The 19,680-nt window shown below is 32.6% G+C and overlaps 2 protein-coding genes across 2 annotated transcripts; both read left to right on the top strand.

The window, feature by feature from the left end:
• Nucleotides 1-11,091: 11,091 nt before the first annotated feature.
• LOC127541056 (olfactory receptor 5F1-like) lies at nt 11,092-12,033 on the top strand. The gene has a single exon (XM_051966131.1). The coding sequence runs from the start codon at nt 11,092-11,094 to the stop codon at nt 12,031-12,033; it is 942 nt and encodes a 313-aa protein (XP_051822091.1).
• Nucleotides 12,034-17,593: 5,560 nt separating this feature from the next.
• Nucleotides 17,594-18,538, top strand: LOC127541124 (olfactory receptor 5F1-like). The gene has a single exon (XM_051966232.1). It carries the CDS (start codon nt 17,594-17,596, stop codon nt 18,536-18,538), a length of 945 nt encoding a protein of 314 aa, XP_051822192.1.
• Nucleotides 18,539-19,680: the final 1,142 nt, after the last annotated feature.

Genomic DNA, 19,680 nt, shown 5'->3' with positions numbered 1-19,680 from the left:
TCATAGTTCAAAGTCTTTGGTAAGTGTCACTATCCTAACAAAAGTTAGAGTTTCCCCTTTGCAGTTCTCATCTTTTGCTCCTACTCCTGCCCCTCTGGGCTCAGGCAGAACAAGACTAATCTTTTTTTCCTCATGTAATGCCACTTCAATTCATAAATATCAATTTAAAATACTGTCTTGTCTTGTGACTGTGTGTACAATTTTAAAAATAGTAAATTATTCTCCCAACACTCCTATGTCATATCATTTACTATATTTTAAACTCCCAGAGGAAAGGAACTATATCTTTTCCCTCTCTGCATCAGTACTTTGTGTAAATCGAAATTCTCTGCATATAAAAAGTAGTCAATGAATATTTGTTCAATGAATGATCACTGTGAAGACTCACCTCTAACTAAAATAAATCATTAACTTTTAAACTTTGGAAGGCAAGAAGAATATTTATTCAACGTTGTATCAAGGTTGTCTTCATCATATAGATATTTAAATATTTAAAAATGGTGAATAAATGGGTGGATGATCCCTTAAAGGAAGATTTTAATATCAAAATTTAAAAGTCAATACGTAAATAATATTCTGTATATCTGAAAGAGCCACTTTCCTTCAGAGGGAACGTGTGATTCACTAAGAAAAATAAAATAAGATCTATAGATATGAATTTTATATTTGAAAGACAGTTGTATTGGTATTCAAGGAGGACTAGCACCTCTGATGTGAAGCATTTTTGAGCTTTTTTTTCAGGGCTGTTCATCTACCTTTGAAGTCTACCTGTTACTTCACTTTCATATGTAGCTCATCTGTAGCATTACAGCAGCACACTATGGTAAAACTATGCAGTTGGGTTAAACCTGATTGAGGGTATCCAATGGATTATGAACCTTTCAGTAATTTGGAGAAGGAAGGTAGTGCAAATATGTGAAGACTTTCCCCATTGGAATGGGCAGATATGTACTATTTATTCCAATTACCATGAAGGCAGGGGAAGCAAGCTCTATGAAGCTATTAGAATTTGTTCAGTCAACACAGTCACCAAGATCATGCATTGCCTGCTGGGCCATTGCAATTGGACTTTAATGACTCTGGAAGAGAGAGTGGAACCTATGAGTTTATGCCGTCATGCTTCCTTTATTCCAAGACATGCACATGGAGACATTGACCTTTCTTTCAATTGATCTTCTTTCAAGATGAACAACAAACAACAACATATATGAAAGCTGAAATGGTTAAATTTCAAGAGGTGAGCTTAAGAAACTTTAAACAACCTATAATGTAAGTAGCCTATAATTCAAAGGGTCCACTAATAACAGTCATTAGTGGGTATTTATAAAAAGGAAATATTAATAATCTTACCATTGATATATGTATGTCTGCATGTATATTTGTACATATAAACATACAAAAACTTACATATATTACTGTATGCGTATAGACTCAAGTACTATATAAAATTAAGCTCTTAATTTTATGATGATTGTTTTCAAATTGCTTACCATTTAGTTGAAAAATACAATGTACATATGCAGAGGAATCTATACATATACTCTCACAGAATCAGTGATTTTCAGAATTTTAAGATATCTGAAATAACATCTAGTCCAGTCCCTTGATTTTATATATAAAGAGACTCAAAGCTGGAAAGCCTACATGATTTGATATAGGTCAAACCTACTTAATGTAGGAACTAGTGTATTAATATGTGTATGTGTGTAATTTCCTGTATTATACAAATGCATTACTGTTGGAATCCTTACAAACTGCTAACTAATTAGAGTTGATCTAATCTTACAAGAAGATTTTGGCCAGAACCTGAAACAAGGTACTAAGTAGAACTAATTAGTACAATGCTTGTGTTTACACCTTTGTGTTCACACCTCCCTTAAAGCTCTTTGGGCCAGAGAGCACTATGGGAGAAAACCCATAATCCCATTCTCTCAGAAGATTCACATATAAGGCCAATGAGGAGAGAGAGCTATTCCAGAATACATTTTCCACTTGGGTGGCTGGTCGCAGAGGAGAGTTCAGCTGGACTGGAGAGGAGCGACTCTGATGCAGACAGAGAGCTGTTGGAATCCTTACTAACTGCTAACTAATTAGAGTTGATCTAATCTTACAAGAAGATGTTTTGGGCAGAACCTGAAACAAGGTACTAAGTAGAACTACCCATAATCCCTCTCTCTGGAAGGAGCATAAATAGGCCAATGGGCCAGTCGGAGAGTTCGAGAGAGGAAGACGCTACAAGTCGAGATTTCACCGGAATGACATGAAGAGTTGGAGCTGGCTGGAGGCTGAAGAAAGCAGAGGCAGAGGCTGAAGGACCAGACCTTTGGATTTAAAGACATTTGGAGAGAGCTCTTGGAACCAAGCAGAGAGATAGGCCTCTAAGCTAACCGGGCTATATTGGGATAATAAAAGATCTGAACTTTTATCACCTGGCTGCGTTTTGAGAAGAACAAGATCACCACATTTTGGCGCCCTGAACGTGGGACAAACAGACCCCTCAGTGGATTTCAGTGGAAAAGCTCCGATCCTGATTCAAGTGGAAAAGCCTCTGATCCTGATCCAGTGGAAAAAACTTCAACCCAGAAATTAGGGTGAGTGCAACAAAGAAATTTTATTAGAAGAGTTAAAGTAGAATTTCAGCTAAGATGGGACAGATATTTAGAAAACAGTCTGTTTCTGTTCAAGGAAAATGTTTAGAGAGCATTGTCAAAATTATGGAAAGCCAAGGTTTAATTATAAGTTTACAGCAAATCACTGAACTTTTACAAATTGTAAAGGACATATGTCCTTGTTTCTCTCTTGATAAGGAATTAGATCTAAATGAATGGAAATTGGTTGGAGAGGATCTTTGTCAATTCTATGATAAAAATGGGCCTAACTCAATAATTAATACATATAATGTAATACAATTGGCTATAAGAAGTTATTTAAGTGATAGAATGATGAAAAGGAAAGTACAGGAGGAAGTGCCAACTTTACTAGGTGAAAAGGAGGACAAATCAGATGAGAATGGAGTTAATTACAATTCTGAGTATGATACTTCACAGCAGGAGGAATTAGGTGATTCCACATCTCATGACCCTCCCCCCGCAATTAACCCTTCATGGGTGGAACAAGGGGGAGGGAGAGAGGCAGAAACACAGTCAGCTTCTCCTGTAAAGCAGAATTTGACAAGATTAGAAAAAGCATTAATTAAGGCAAAAAATGAAGGAGAAGATATATCTGATTTTATAAATGCATATCCTGTGATTGAAAAGATTGACTCTTCAGGTCAAAAAGAGAGAAAATACACTCCTTTTAATTTGGAAAAAATTAAAGATTTGAAAAAGGGTTGCACTCTTTATGGGGCTACATCATCTTATGTGAAGATGTTACTGGATAATTTGTCTTATGAAATCCTAACCCTGAATGACTGGAAATCCATAACGAAAACTTGTCTAGAACCAGGACAAAATTTATTGTGGCTTTCGGAGTTTCATGAATTATGTAGGATTCAAGCCCAACGCAATAGGCAAACAGGAGCTATTGTACAAATCACTTTTGACCAACTAGCTGGTGACGGTCAGTATGCAAAGAGTTCAGAACAGATTTATTATCCCACAACAGTGTATGAGCAAATTTCTAAGGCTGCAATAAAAGCTTGGAATTCTCTCCCTGGACAGAAAGATGGAAATAATGTTTTCACAAAAATAGAGCAAGGTCCCAATGAACCTTTTGCAGATTTTGTGGGACGTTTACAAACAGCTGTAATAAGAACCATTGGAGACAATGCAGCAACAGAAATAATGACTAGACATTTGGCTAAGGAAAATGCCAATGAGATTTGCAAGAGAATTATATGGGGCTAGACAAAAATGCTCCTTTAGAAGAAATCATTAGACGCTGTGCCACAGTAGGCACAAATGCTTATTATGCCCAGACTATGATGAACATGGAAAGACAAGGTCCTTCTTGGCAGAGGAATTCTAGAGAAACTCGTCGATGTTTTCAGTGCAGAAAAATTGGACATTTGAGAGCTCATTGTAGAAATGGAGATAGAGTGAGAAGACAGGGTGAGAGAAAACCCAAAACCCCATGTCCAAAATGTAACAGAGGCTTTCACTGGGCTTCTAAATGTATATTGACCCAGAAGAATGAGAGGCAAGGCCCAGCTCCAAAGTATCAATCAAAGGACAGGTGGGGCATGATAGCAGCTGAGGTTACACCCAGAGAGACTTTAGAAATTCAGAACTCTAATGTCATCAACCAACAGAAAAGCAATCAGGATTACAGTTGGGAAGAATACAGGCCTTTTAAGACAACAAGACAATATCCAATGCAAACAACTCCAATGTAATTATCAGATGATGAGGAGAAATACCAAACTTGGTAAATAGAAGGGAATTAGATTAACTGCTTGGGGAAGAGGATCTGCTTATATTTCCACAGATGAAGAAAGAATCAGATAGCTGACAATGAGACTGTCAAAAGGATTCTTAAAATCTTCAGAAATCATTGGGTTCCCTGAGATTAGATTCCTGGCACATGAACTCATGGACAATGGATTGCTTATGGACTATTTCTAGGACTTATGGACATGTGTAAATTTTCAGGTTGATTCATGTTGTTACATTACTACTAACCTGTGTTATATTGCTATGTACTTATGTAAATTATGTATAATGCCTCCCATATTGATGGATTTATGTATACCATGTATATCTGTTACAAAGTTCTGGCCCATATTGATGGATTTATGTGTACCCCCTCAGAAACCCCCTATGTTTTAAAACAAAAGAAAGGGGGAGATGTTGGAATCCTTACTAACTGCTAACTAATTAGAGTTGATCTAATCTTACAAGAAGATGTTTTGGGCAGAACCTGAAACAAGTACTAAGTAGAACTACCCATAATCCCTCTCTCTGGAAGGAGCATAAATAGGCCAATGGGCCAGTCGGAGAGTTCGAGAGAGGAAGACGCTACAAGTCGAGATTTCACCGGAATGACATGAAGAGTTGGAGCTGGCTGGAGGCTGAAGAAAGCAGAGGCAGAGGCTGAAGGACCAGACCTTTGGATTTAAAGACATTTGGAGAGAGCTCTTGGAACCAAGCAGAGAGATAGGCCTCTAAGCTAACCAGGCTATATTGGGATAATAAAAGATCTGAACTTTTATCACCTGGCTGCGTTTTGAGAAGAACAAGATCACCACAGAGAGCAATTTGACAGATTTCAGCAAAATTACGCCAGAAGCCCTCTCTTCGAGGCAAGGCAGAATATATTCCACTTGGCAGGCTGGTGGCAGACGAAGAGTTTTCAGAGGATAAAGCTACGAGTGGAGAGTTCAGTGGACAACCAGATTCATCTTTATCTCACACCACTGTAGTTGGTGGCTGGGCTCCTGCACTTCCCCCACTGAGACCAAGCTGGTCTGAAAGACTCACCAGAAAGCTAGCCGAGCCCCAAGTGAAGGAGACAAGAGATTCATTCCATCTCTGTGCTGGTTGGAGGCTAAAGGACAAAACCCTTGGATTTGGAGACATTCGGAGGGCTCTAAGCTAAACTGGCTGTGTATTGAGAAAAACAAGAACTCCAGCATTTGAACTCCCAACACATTACTTATTACAAGACTAGGCACAGAGATATTAAAGGAAACAAAACAACAATGACAACAAATTGTAAAAGAATTGAATTGAAGGGTTTGGAGGATTTAGGGTTTATATTGTAGAAAATTGCTCAACCTTTGAGAATAATGTATTTGGCAAGAACTATTATGTAAAATGTTTGGTGGATTAGACCCATGTGATTGTGATATTTTGTCAGGTACTAAGCATGCATTTTTGCACTTCAGAAAGATCTCCCTAGATACAGGTTATTACCTTTTTTTAACTTTGGGCTAGCCATCTTCCCTTATTTTCATTTTTGTGACCAAGAATATGAGTGGGAGATATTTGATTTAATTTAATTTCCTGAATAGAGAATTTGATATTCCTCTCAATTCCAAAGATATCTTCTTTCTTTGTCATATATAATTTCATTTTTTAAAAGAAATGACAATAAACACATTGGTAAATCTTTCCAAGGATTATTGTAAATATTAAATCAAATAGATTAATTCAAAATTCAAAAATGCTAAGAATGCTATTTTTTTTTAATTTTGTAGAAAGCTTTAGCAATTTTAACACTGCCCAAGTAAAGGACAGCTAAGTGGTACAATGGATGGAACATTTGAATTGAAATCAGGAAGATATTTTTATGAGTTCAAATTCTGCATCAAACACTTATTTAATGTGTCCCTCAGCAAGTCATCTAACCCCATTTATCTCAGTTCCTCAATCTGTAAAATAAATTGGAGAAGAAAAGAAAACCCCCAATTAGGTTATGAAGTGTCAGACATGAATGAAATGACTGAAAACCAATAACAACAAAGCCAATATACACATCATCAGAATAAGATTTTTAAAAACATACAATTAAATGCATAGATTACAAAGTTATAGTAAACTGCAATTATTAAATTTATTTTAATAAAATGGGTATCATGTGAGGAGCTTTTATTTTAAATGTAGTCCCTAGAGCATTAAAACAGGTTCTCCTCAAATAAAATAGAGAAGCTGAGAACACAATCCTCCACCTATCTATATTGCGAGTCTTCAAAACAAAAAATAATGGTTTTATTGCATTAAGGTCGAAATTTCATTTGTTATCTGTCTGTATTTCTTATGTAGGGCTCCACCATTCTTTAGAATTTATTGTTACTTATTTCGAAGGATTTTTTAAACTTTCTAAGGGAACATTGTTTACTTTATTCTCCTATTTAACTTAATCTCAGTTGTTCTAATAACAGACTTCCAATGCAAAATTTCATTTTAAAGTTTATGCCCCAAAGGATTCATTACCAGACACACTTTAGATATACACTTTTTTTTTAAATTTGTATCCAGAGAAAAATTAATCACTTCTGTAGGGATCAACGAACCAAACAATCATTGCACCGGCAATGAAAACATCAATGAAGTAACAGTAATGACAATAACAAAAAAAGATTATTTTGTATCTTCTACTAGTAATAAGTCCCATTGAGCATTGTTAAACCACATTCATTGTCCCTGTGGAAATCAGAAACTTTTTGCCCATTATTACAATTATATTTTTATGCATATCTCTGGTGGAGGCAAAATATTGATTTTTCCCCCTTTCTTAAAGAATTCACAAAGAGGCATGATATGAAATATATACATAGATTAAAAATATTTGCAATAAAGGAGTAATTCCCAGAAGGATACTTTTCTTTTCAAAGTACAGAGAGATATAATAGAGATTTTTGTTCTTATCTTGAATGAATCTTACAAAAAAGACACTGATTCTTTCATGGATATGTGATTGCTAATTCCTGCACTGAGACACTGAATCTTATTCACTTGTTTGCCAATCACACATTTTTTTTTCTTGTCTTTTTATGTACCATCCATAAAAAAGGGAAAAAAATATTTAGTATCTTTAGGAAGGACTTCTAGAAGATTGAATTAATTCATTTTAAAAAATCATTTACAATAGTCTTTAGAAAGATTTGGGAGTATGTTTATTTTCCTTTCCTACTAAAGTATCAAAATGATATAGGGCAAAGAAAATGGATGATGTATCTGAACATGGGAGGGATATCAAATACGTTAACCTAAAGTAAGAAAAAAAAAAAGCAGCTTAGTTATTTAAAAGCCACACCTTTACAAATACTTCCTTATGACTGGAATATAAATGGATATATAGTCTAAATTTTACTGATTTATCTATTGATGCAGTTAATAATGATTTGTAAAAGAGGTTGTGGAAGAAATATGAACTGAAATTTAGCTCTAACAAAAAGACAAAAGTATTTGTATATGTTTATATAAACAAAGTTACATGGTTTCAACAGATGCAATATACACACTATACATATACATGCTATATATACATATATATGCCTATAACTCCTAAAGTATGTACAAACACATGCAGATACTAGAAGTTATATTTACCCAAATACAAATATATAAGTGTAGTAGTCATAATGAAATTAATCAAGAAGCATCTATGTGATATGTGTATATATATTCTTTATACAAAATACTTTGTGGAATGTGAATTTTCCTGCTGTGTAATTAATTTCATTTTAAAACAGAGCACAAGCATATAATTTCCAGACTATTTTACCAAACTATGGGGAAAACATTATATTATTTCCTTAAAAATAATGGGTGGAGAGTCATTATGTCATGAACTTTAGAAACCATTTTACCGATCTAATCAATGCACTAAAATATTTTTCAATAGCTCTTTTAAGGCTAGGATTTTTCATAGGTGGGTTTGGTTAAATCCTCCTCATCCACCTAGAATAGTAGATAAAATTGCAAGGGTGATGAGGATGCTTATATTTAGGCATGGTGCAATTTGGTAGAGGATGGATGTTGGGGAAATTTTTTGTCATGTTAGAAGAATTAATCCGGTTAGGAGTGGGATTCCTTGTGTGTATTCCAGTAAAATCAATTCTTTCTCTGGTGGTGGGTAGCATTTTTCATCGTAAGTCTCAAGGGGCTGTCTTAGGTCATTGCATTTCCTGAAAATATTGCAGTAATTTATAATTCTTCATCGTGCAATATTGTTGTTTTGTTCATTCTGCCCACTTTACTTTATATCTGTTCATGAAAGCTTTACCAAGTTTTCTAAAATCATCCTCCTTGTCATATTTAATAGCACAATAGTATTCTATTACAGTCATAATACTAAATCTAGTCCAGCAATTCATGAACTGATGACTCAATTTCTAATTCTACCTACCATCAAAAAAGGTTCTATGAATATTTTCATATAAATAGTTTTTTTCCTTAATTTTTTGGAATTCTTTGTATCTCTTAAATTTTTAAAGATCATATTCACCCCCTCCACAACAAGTCTTTTTTTTTTTTTAAGGTAAAAAACATGCTCACTTCACTCAACCTCACTTCATGTGGCATAATCTCGAATTTCTTCAACATCCTAGTTGTTCTCCTATGGATGCTTGCCAGATAGTCATCTGGCAAGATAGAAGATATCCTTCTTTAAAAGCTTATCTAGAAAGGTCACAAAACTCCAAATATATATTGACCAAAACAATAGATTAGAAATCTAATTTCTATGGCCCTACGAGTTCAGCTTCTAATTCTTCAGCCTGAGATTCCTTATTTATTTACATTGAACTTGAAGTCCCCCCCCCCTTTTTTTTTTTTTTTTTTTTTTTGGCTGAGACAATTGGAGTTAAGTGACTTGTCCAGGGTCACATAGCTAGCACTTTTTTTAATATTAATTTCTTCATGTTCCCCACATTTTATTTGTAAAATTTAATTTGAATAAAAGTCTATACTTATATTTTGTCCAATTAAATTCAATTTTATTAAAATCTGTGTAATATAATAAACTATTGATGGGCTTTGGGAGCTGAACTTATAGCTAATACAGAAACAAGTAGGTGGTACAGGGAATAAAGAAATGGTTTTGTAATAAGGAAGAGTCAACTATGAATTCAAATCTGGTCTCAGACATTTACTACCTATATGACTCTGAGGAAGTCACTTAATCCTATTTTCCTTAGTTCCTCATCTGCGAAATGGGTTAGAGAAGGAAACAATAAATTCCTACTATACTTGCAAAGAACAAAATCCACAACTAATTGTCATAAAAATTTGGGTAAGACAGATAAATTAACAACTTATCATCTAACATGTTATTTATACAACCAGATGTTATTTTAATGAAAACTTTCATCAGCTGTTCATTTATTCTTTTATCAAGCCATTGAATAAATTGTTATAGAGCCTGCAATAAAAAAAATAATAATAATCCCTAAGGCATTCCATCAAAAGGAAAGGACTTCTGTTTTTCTCTAGGATATTTTCACATCTCTCTATTTCCTCCTATTCTGGTGAACTGATTCCTCAAAGGTATATGCCTAAAGAATTTTCTGATTTTTTTTTTCCATTGGATATAATGATCAAAACACACGTTTCTCCCAAAAGGTTTAATAGCATTGGGAATTAAACTACTATAAAGAGAAAAGAGAATGCATAGTTGAATGACCTTTTGGAAAAGGAAGATAATAGCAGCTGGAGAGCACTAAAACTTCAGGAATAAAACTTGTATAACTGAGATCATAAATGATATTTTGAATATATGTTTGGAATTATTATGAAAATATGTTTTATATCATGAGATTCTGTATTTTTGGTATGTATTTTTTCTTCTATATCTTCAACTAAACTTTTAAAAGTTAAAAAAAAAAGTATTGTTTCTGGAAATAGAAGAAATTTCTTTCTTAAATTTAGAGAATAGTTTATTGTTCCCAGGGCTCCTTTTAACAAAAGAAAAATATTAGTGAAGGTATCATCCCTTTTATTTTATAGGTCAGTTGATTAAGGTTTTGAGATGGCAAAAAAAAGGTTGCATAGTCAAAAAACTCATAATGGCCAAATCTGAATATTGAACCAAGACCTTCCTCTGAGTTATTTCAAATCAATTAAATATTTTCAATATCCTATGATATTTTGTTATACTTTCTGGATGTGTGGTTTCAGAACAAGTAAGAGTAGATTACAATGGCAGGATAAGTGTCTTCATATCTTATCTATGATCTATTGAATCAAAGTTAGTGGCTGTTACATATATTGTTAATGTTGTTTAGTAATCTTCATTGTGTCAAATTTTTTAATCATTGTCAAGTTTATTTACATATTTTACTTGTGCCTTTCTTTTAGCTTTCTTTTTTGTTAGTTTTATATTTATTTGAATAATTGCTTACCATTTAAATCTCTAGTATAAAGCATAGGTTACAGCAGATTCTTAATAAATGATAAGAAAAATAAACACAAAAACTCTTAAGTTCACCTTTATATAAGGAGATACTTTATGAATTATTGAATATAAGACAATAAATGCAACATCACTCTTTCCTACTTGACTTGATTCCAGAAACAGTTTGTAACTGGTAAATTCTCAAACTTATTCTTTAGTTAAGTCATCCCTTCCTTCACTGTTTTGTTTGTTTGTTTGTTTGTTTTTCTTCTAGGATTTTCCAGTGTGTGATTGTGCTGATATTTGGAATAAATGTCAGGAAAAAATCATACTACAGTGACTGAATTTATCTTGCTAGGATTAACAGACTCTCCTGAACTTCAAGTTATGCTTTTTATATTATTTTTGGTGATTTACACTTTCACAATGATGGGAAATGCAGGAATGATTACATTAATCAAGATAGATTCTCAACTCCACACACCTATGTATTTTTTTCTGACTAATTTGTCCTTGGCTGATATTTTTTATTCGTCAACTATCACTCCAAAGATGTTAGTGGACTTATTATCTGAAAGAAAAGTCATTTCTTTTACTGGATGTTTTTTGCAGATGTATGTCTTTATTGCTTTAGCAACCACTGAGTGTATCCTCTTTGGATTGATGGCTTATGACCGTTATGTAGCCATCTGTAATCCACTGCTTTACCCAGTAACCATGTCAAGGACAGTCTGCCTGAAGATGGCCTTTGGGGCTTTCACAGCAGGATTCCTGAACTCAATTATTCATACTAGTTACATAAGTAGTTTATCCTACTGTGGCTCTAATGTCATCCATCACTTTTTCTGTGACAGTCCCCCGATTCTCAAACTCTCTTGTTCTGACACTCAAATGAATGAAACTATAATTTTCATTTGTGCTGGGATAAACATGTTGGGAACACTTTTGATCATCCTTACTTCTTATATCTATATCCTTTTTTCTATTTTACGCTTGAATTCAGTTGAAGGGAGGCGCAAAGCTTTCTCAACTTGTGCTTCTCATCTTACAGCTATTGCTATATTTTATGGAACTGAGATTATTACTTATTTATGTCCAAGTTCAAGTTACTCCCCAACTCAAGGAAAAGTTATATCTGTATTCTACACAGTGGTTATCCCCATGTTGAACCCTTTAATCTACAGTCTGAGAAATGAGGAAGTGAAGAGGGCTTTAAAGAGTGCTCTTACTAGGAAAAGAATCCCACTACTTTAGGATAATAATATTAAATTAAAATTAAATTACATAGTTAATTTTTTCAACTTCTAATTACTGACAATAGCTGAGGCAGCCTCAGTGGGTCTTTTGTTTGTCCATTTTACTTTACATGACAATGGAAGATGAAATTTTAATGATTCTGGAGAACAGAGTGGCAATGAAAGCCACAGCAGTAAAACAAATAAATGCACAGGCAAATTAATAAATGAAAAAATAATTGAAATTAAATTTAATGAAGAAATTCAATGGAGACACATGAAACTTGTATTTCTAATATCAGCTGAAATCCCAGACAATAATCCTAAAAAGACAATAGTAGAATGTTTAAAATATGGAATCAATGTTTTGTTTTGTGAATTTTTTTTAGGAGGGAGGGTGGTGTTAGAGGTGGGAGAAGGGAAAAGAATACTGCAACTAGTTTGATATTGTTTTATTCACAATAGTTAAGAAAGTGCTTTATAATGCATTTAATACAGAACTAAATGAGAAATATGGGAATTCTAAGATCTGTTTTAATGAGAAGTTATTAGACATCTATAAATGACTGAACTATTTCTGAATTTAATCCTCCATATGTTGATTTGGATTTGATGGATCAGTGACAAACAAAAAAAGAATAATTTTTCAATCATTCTCCATATTTAGATTAAATTGTCCTACAAGATTTCCCAGCTGTTACATGATCCTCTGAATAGACTTTGAATAATTAACCCTCATAAGCAAGATTGTGGCAATCATTGAACTCTACATATTGTAAAAAAAGAAAAAAGAAAAGAAAAGAAAACATTTACTATAGTAGACAAGATTAGATAACATTTTGTAACTAGAGAGGCTTAGCAGGGCTTTATTTATCTTTTGCTCACACAAACTATAAAGATACACTATTATAATGAAAAATTATACAAGCAATAAGTACATAAATACTTAAAATTGGAATAATACTAGACTATTCAAAAAACAACATAAGAAAACATCAAAACAACACAAACACTGAAAGATCTTTAAAAATATGCATGACAAGAATTGATAAACATAGCAAATATGAGTATTTTATATAAATGGAAAATAATTTAACTTAGAGAAATTCATGATGTGAAAGATTTATTAATAAAAAGTAATAAATACAAGATCAGGAGAAATGGCAGAGGAATACTTCCAAACTCGCAGAATTTATGTTAATTAGAAAAATAAATGTATATGCTTTTTTTTCTTTTTGCTATTTATAACTAACATTTAATATGTGAAAAAATATTTATTGTGTGAATGTTTGTCTGTAGGAATTATATGTCATCTTCATATCCAAGCAAAGGATCAATATCAGAAATTCCTTGTTGAATATTTCAAATAGCATGACCTCCAAAACTTTGAACCAGTACATCCTAAATTGAACTCATATTGCTCCTCAAACCCACTCCTCTTTCAAACTTGCCTTTTCTTTGTCAATGACACTTCCATTCTTTCAACCAAGTCCATAATGTTAGCATTATTCTAAATCTCTCTCATCCACATAAATTATCATTTTTGTCATTTTATTTTTTTTTTGGTAATGTAATATCACCATAGCTCTTTAGAATGTCTATTTTCATAGTATCTCAAATCTGAATCCTTTTCTCTATTCAAATAGCTACAAAAGTTCAAGCTTAAAACATCTCCTATTGAGATTACTGGAAGACATTCCCAATTGATTTCTAGTGTTGTCTTTTCTCAATCCAGTTCATTTTACACATTTCTACTATTTTTTTAAACTAACTTTTCTGCATGTTTCTTTTACATACTCAACTCCAGTAAAGTTTGATTGTCTCTAGTATAAATCATAAATTGCTCTATTTAACTTTTAAAGTCTTTTGCAACTGATACTCAGTCTGTTTTTCTACTCTCATGAAACTTTATTTGAAGATAGGAAAGAAAAATGAAAAAAGGAAATGAAAAAAAAAATAATGAGGAAAAGAATGTCTTAAAAAGCAAAATTTGTTAAATGGAAAAGGAGTTACAAAAGGAGATACAAAAGCTCACTGAAGACAATAATTCCTTAAAAATTAGAACTGAATAAATGGAAACTAATGACTTTTCCTTTACTGAGGCTTTTTTCTTTTTTTTTTTTCATCTGAGTTTTTCTCATGTAGCATGATGAATATGGAAATGTGTTTAGAAGAATTGCGCATATTTAACCTATATCTGATTGTTTGCTGTGTAGACACAGAAAGACAGAAAGACAGAAGAATTCACAACACAAGATTTTACAAAGGTATGTGCATGTATTTGGAAAAATAAAATACTATTAAAAAAGAAATCCAGGAAAATAGGAAAGGAAGATGATATGGGAAGGGGAAAATGTGATAGAAAAAGAGGATATATTAGGGAGGGGTGGGCTGAAGGAAAATATTTTTGAGGATGGACAGGTTGCAAAGAGGGAGAAAGAGAGAGAGAGAGAGAGAGAGAGAGAGAGAGAGAGAGAGAGAGAGAGAGAATAAATGGGAAATACAGTTAACAATAGTAATTATAAAAATAATTTTGAAGCAAGTTTCTTTGATAAAGTCTTCATGTCTCTAATGTATAGGGGATTCAATCAAATTTATTTTTTAAAATGAGTTATTCCCTATTTGATAAATGTTCCAAAGATATGAACCGTTTTCAGATAAATTAAGCCATTTATTCTCATATTAAAACATACTCTCATCATTAATTAAAGAAATGTAAATGAAAACAATTCTGAGATACTACATGATACCTATTAGATTAGCTAATGGGCTAGAAAAAGAAAAAGACAAATGTTGGAGGAAATATGTGTGGGAAGAATAAAACATTAATGCATTGTTGGTAAAATTGTGAACTGATTCAACCATTCTGTAGAACAATTTGAAACTATGTCCAAAGGGCTAGAAATTATTCATACCTTTTGACCTACCAAGACCATTACTAGAGATATATCCCAAAAGAGGTTTAAAAAAAGAAAAAAAAAGTAAACAGACTTATATATAATGGGTGAATAAATTTGGTATGTGATTATGATAGGATATTTTTGTCCAAGAAATAATGAGTAATATGCTCTCAGAAAAACATTAATAGATTTCTCATACAAAGTAAAATTATGTACAAAGTAATAGAAATGTTGGGAAATGATCACCTGTGAATGGCTTTTTTCTTCCCAGAAATACAATAATCCAAGACTCCTCTGAAGAAATTATGATAAAAAATGCTATCCATACTCAGAGAAAGAACTGATTGAGTCTGAATACAGATTGAAGTATACTTATTTTAGCTTGATATTTCTTGAGAGGGTTTTTTTTTTTTTGGGGGGGGAGGAAATCTTTGTTTCTTTGCTGGCGTTACTTTTATGGAAATGTTTTGTATAACTTCAAATGTGTCTTCTCAGTGGGAGAATGTAGGAGGGAGGAGAAGGGGGGAAAGGAGAGAATCTGGAACTCACATTTTTAAAAGCAAATGTTAACTAAGAAAAATGAAATGTGAATTAAAAATAATGTATACTCAAATGTAAATATTACTGTTTTCCCATTAGAATTTAAGCACTTTCTGACATTTATTATGTTTTGTGATATTCTTTATTTACTCATATCCACAGTAAATATAACAGAACTTGGTATAATCAAATTGGAAGATTAATTTCAAATGCATGGTTAAAATAACTGAAAGAAATCAACAACTTATAATCAAACATACTATCTATATATCCAGTTATTGTCTTAATAAAACATTTCACCAGCTAATTATCATGTTTTTGCAAATCACTGAATAAGTCAAGTAGCTCTGAAGCAAAATATTATCCCTAAGGAAATCTACCAAAAGGAAAGAACTTATATTTCCCACTACAATCTTTTCCTATGCCTTCTTTTTATCTTATTCTAGTGGGATGTTTCCTCTAAGGTAGCTTCCCTAAAACTTTTTTGACTCTATTTTAATTAATGATGAAAAAATTAATTTCTCTTCCCCAGAAGGTTTACTAGCACTGGGAATTAAATTATTATAAAGAGAAAATAGACCCTGTAGTTGAAGAAATGTTGAGGAAAGTCAGCAATTAGTACCTGGAGAGAAAAGTATTATTCCATAAAGTTATGCAAATGATCAATCCCTGTGTTCTGATATGAAAGAGAGTGTGAAAGTGATTTTTAATTTCTACGTGGATCATTGTGAAGATATTTTCATCATGAAATCCTCTAGTTTGGTATGTATTTTTGCATCCCTATCTTCAACTTAGTTTTAAAAAGTTGAAGCAGTACAATTCCTAGCAGTAGATTAAATTCTTTTATTTTTAATTTAAGCAGATAGTTTCTTCTTCTCAGAGGTGCTCCTTAAAAAACATAGTGAAGACATCCTTCTTTTTTTTTTTTTTTTTCATTTTACAGTTCAAATAATTGATTTAAAAGAACAAAGAGGATTTGTACAGGAACCAAATTCATAATGATCAGATCTAAATATCAAACCCAGTCTTTCCTCCTAGTAATTTCAAATTAACTCAATATGTATTAATTTTCCTTTTTTTTTTTTTTAAACATCAGATGTTTGCTTTCAGGGATGGTGGTATTAGGCCAGCCAAGAGCACATTCCAATGATAGGACAATTATTTTCCTGTCTTCTCTTTGACCCATTGCACCAAAATTAGTGCTCATCACACAGTGTTATTGCCATTCAGTAGTATCAGCTGTGTCTTTTTTTTTTTTTTTTTGCAAAGATACTAGAGTGATATCCCTCTCTGATTCATTTTACAAAATGAGGAAGTTATGGTATACTTGAGCAAATTCGACCAAAGTCACATAGCTAGTAAGTTTCTGAGCTTGAATTTTCATTTAAAGGAGATGAGTCTTCTTGATCCAAGTCCAGTACTCTTCCCACTGTACCATCTAGCTGTCCCTGAATATTGAAAGGACTTAAAAAATGCTTGTTGAATGAGTGACTTAATGAGTTTAGAAGTGATTATTTTCTTTCAAGTTTCTACTGAAACATTATTTACTTAAAGGAGATAAGCCTGACTTCTCTAAATTCTAAATTATAGAATCATAGATTTACAGTTAGAATGTGTCTTTAAAAGCATGCAACTGCCCATTTCCCCAAAAAGATGGAACTTTATTCCAGAGTGATTGTGAATTATCCTAGATTGCATAGTTTAAATCATGATTTAAGATTATATACTCTGAACTTAAGAAAAGTGATTTTTCTACTATAATACATTTTAGTATTCTCAAGTTGCTCACTTTATTTTGCTGGTGCCTTTTTTTGCAGATATTTCCCTCTTTTTCTTTATTTGAGTAACCTCCCTTTAAATCCTAAACATAGCATAGGATCTTAAATGTAGGTAAAGAAAGGTAAAGGTAGAGAAAAAAAATAAAGAAAAAAAGCTCTTTTTTTTTTTTTAATAAACACATACTTCATGAATTGTTGAGGTTAGGATAAAATATTTATCAGTCTTCTTGATCTGAATTTATGTCAACAGGTCCTTGCAACTGTCAGATCCTCAAACTCTTCAGTTCAATCATACCTCTCATTACTGATTTTTTATATTCTAGAATTTTCCAGTATGTGACTGTGCTAAAATTTGGAATAAATGTCTGGGAAAAACCACACCATAGTGACTCACTTTATCTTCCTTGGACTAACAGATTCACCTGAACTTCAAGTTATACTTTTTGTAGTATTTTTGATGATGTACACTCTCACAATGGTGGGAAATGCAGGACTTATTACATTAATCAAAATAGATTCTAAACTCCACACACCTATGTATTTTTTTCTGACTAACTTGTCCTTCAACGACATTTTCTATTCGTCAACTATCACTCCAAAGATGTTAGTGGACTTATTATCTGAAAGAAAAGTCATTTCTTTTACTGGATGCTTTTTGCAGATGTATATCTTTATTGCTTTAGCAACCACTGAGTGTATCCTTTTTGGATTGATGGCTTATGACCGTTATGTGGCCATCTGTAATCCACTGCTTTACTCAGTGATCATGTCAAGGACAGTCTGCCTGAAGATGGCCATGGGGGCTTTTACAGCAGGATTCCTGAACTCAGTTATTCATACCAGTTACATAAGTAGTTTGTCCTACTGTGGCTCCAATGTCATCCATCACTTTTTCTGTGACAGTCCCCCAATCCTCAAACTCTCTTGCTCTGACACTGAAATGAATGAAACTATTATTTTCATTTGTGCTGGGATAAACATGTTGGGAACATTTTTGATCATCCTTTCCTCTTATGTCTATATCTTCTTTGCTATTCAACGTTTACATTCAGTTGAAGGGAAGCGCAAAGCTTTCTCAACCTGTGCTTCTCATCTTACAGCCATTGCTTTATGTTATGGAACTGGGTTTGTTACTTATCTGTCTCCAAATTCAAACTATTCCCCAACTCAAGGAAAAGTTATATCTGTATTCTACACAGTGGTTATCCCAATGTTGAACCCTTTAATCTACAGCCTGAGAAATGAAGAAGTGAAGAAGGCTTTAAAAAATTCTATCACTAAAAAAAGAATCTGGATACTTACATGATTTGTAGAATAATAAAACAAGGAATACAAATATATAGATAATTATTTAAAACTCTTATTACTGATATTAATTGAGGTAGGTGTTGTGGTGTTTTTTTGTTTGTTTATTGTTTACTTATTTGACAATGGAAGATCTAATTTTAATGATTCTGGAGATCATCATGGCAATGAAAGCCACAGTATTAAGACAAACAAATACACAAACAAATTAATAAATGAAAACAGAATGAGTGAAAAGTGAATGGAATGATTAGAGGCTAGTGGGAAGTGAAATATATGCTTCTAACATCAGGTGATACCCTAGATAACACCCTCACAAGTGTACAAGTTGTAGAGGAAGTTTCCATCCTCATGTGTTTGATAGAGCTAGAAATTCTACATAAGAGACAATTTCTAACAGAGGATTTTTAAAATATGGAATCAATGTTTTGTTTTGTTTTGTTTTTGGGGGGAGATCAGCAGATACACTATTGAAACAAATCAGCAATTGCATCTTTCACAGCAGGTGTCATCCAATACATTGCCATTTATTTAATACACAACAACATAACAAATATGAAGATTCACTTAGAAGTTACTATATGTCTATAAGTAATTGAGAGATTTATGAATTCTGTCTGTCCATTGCAGAGTTGCGTTTGCTAATTCATCCAAAAAAAAAAAAAAGGGATGATTTGTGAATTGATCTCTATTTTTAACTATAACTCGATCTACAAACTGTCTTGTCAGTTACATGATCATGCGAACATTTTTTTCAATAATTTAAGAGTCACATTTAAGATGATAGCCATCACAAGATCAGATAACATGTTACAGTTAGAGAGACTTCACAGGACTCTCAAATTTTAAAAAAATAGATTTTTTTTCTGGCTCAAACTAAATCTACCAAACTATAATGTGAAATAAAAAATTCCTTCTAATAAAAGAGAAATAAAGAAATGTTTTAAATTTGAATATTCCATTATTTAAAAAAAACAGATATCAAAATGAGGCAGACACGGTCAAAAATCTTTCCAATCATGCATAAGTAAAAATGATAGAAATAATAAATATAAGTATTTTGCTTGAAAATAAAATAATGTAATTTAAAGAAATTAATGATGTATTACATTTTATCAGTAAAAAGCAATAAGCAAGGAGGAC

This window comes from Antechinus flavipes, chromosome 6, assembly GCF_016432865.1.
Source record: "Antechinus flavipes isolate AdamAnt ecotype Samford, QLD, Australia chromosome 6, AdamAnt_v2, whole genome shotgun sequence".
NCBI classification, from domain to species: domain Eukaryota; kingdom Metazoa; phylum Chordata; class Mammalia; order Dasyuromorphia; family Dasyuridae; genus Antechinus; species Antechinus flavipes.
This window is presented reverse-complemented; position numbering and strand designations above follow the sequence as displayed.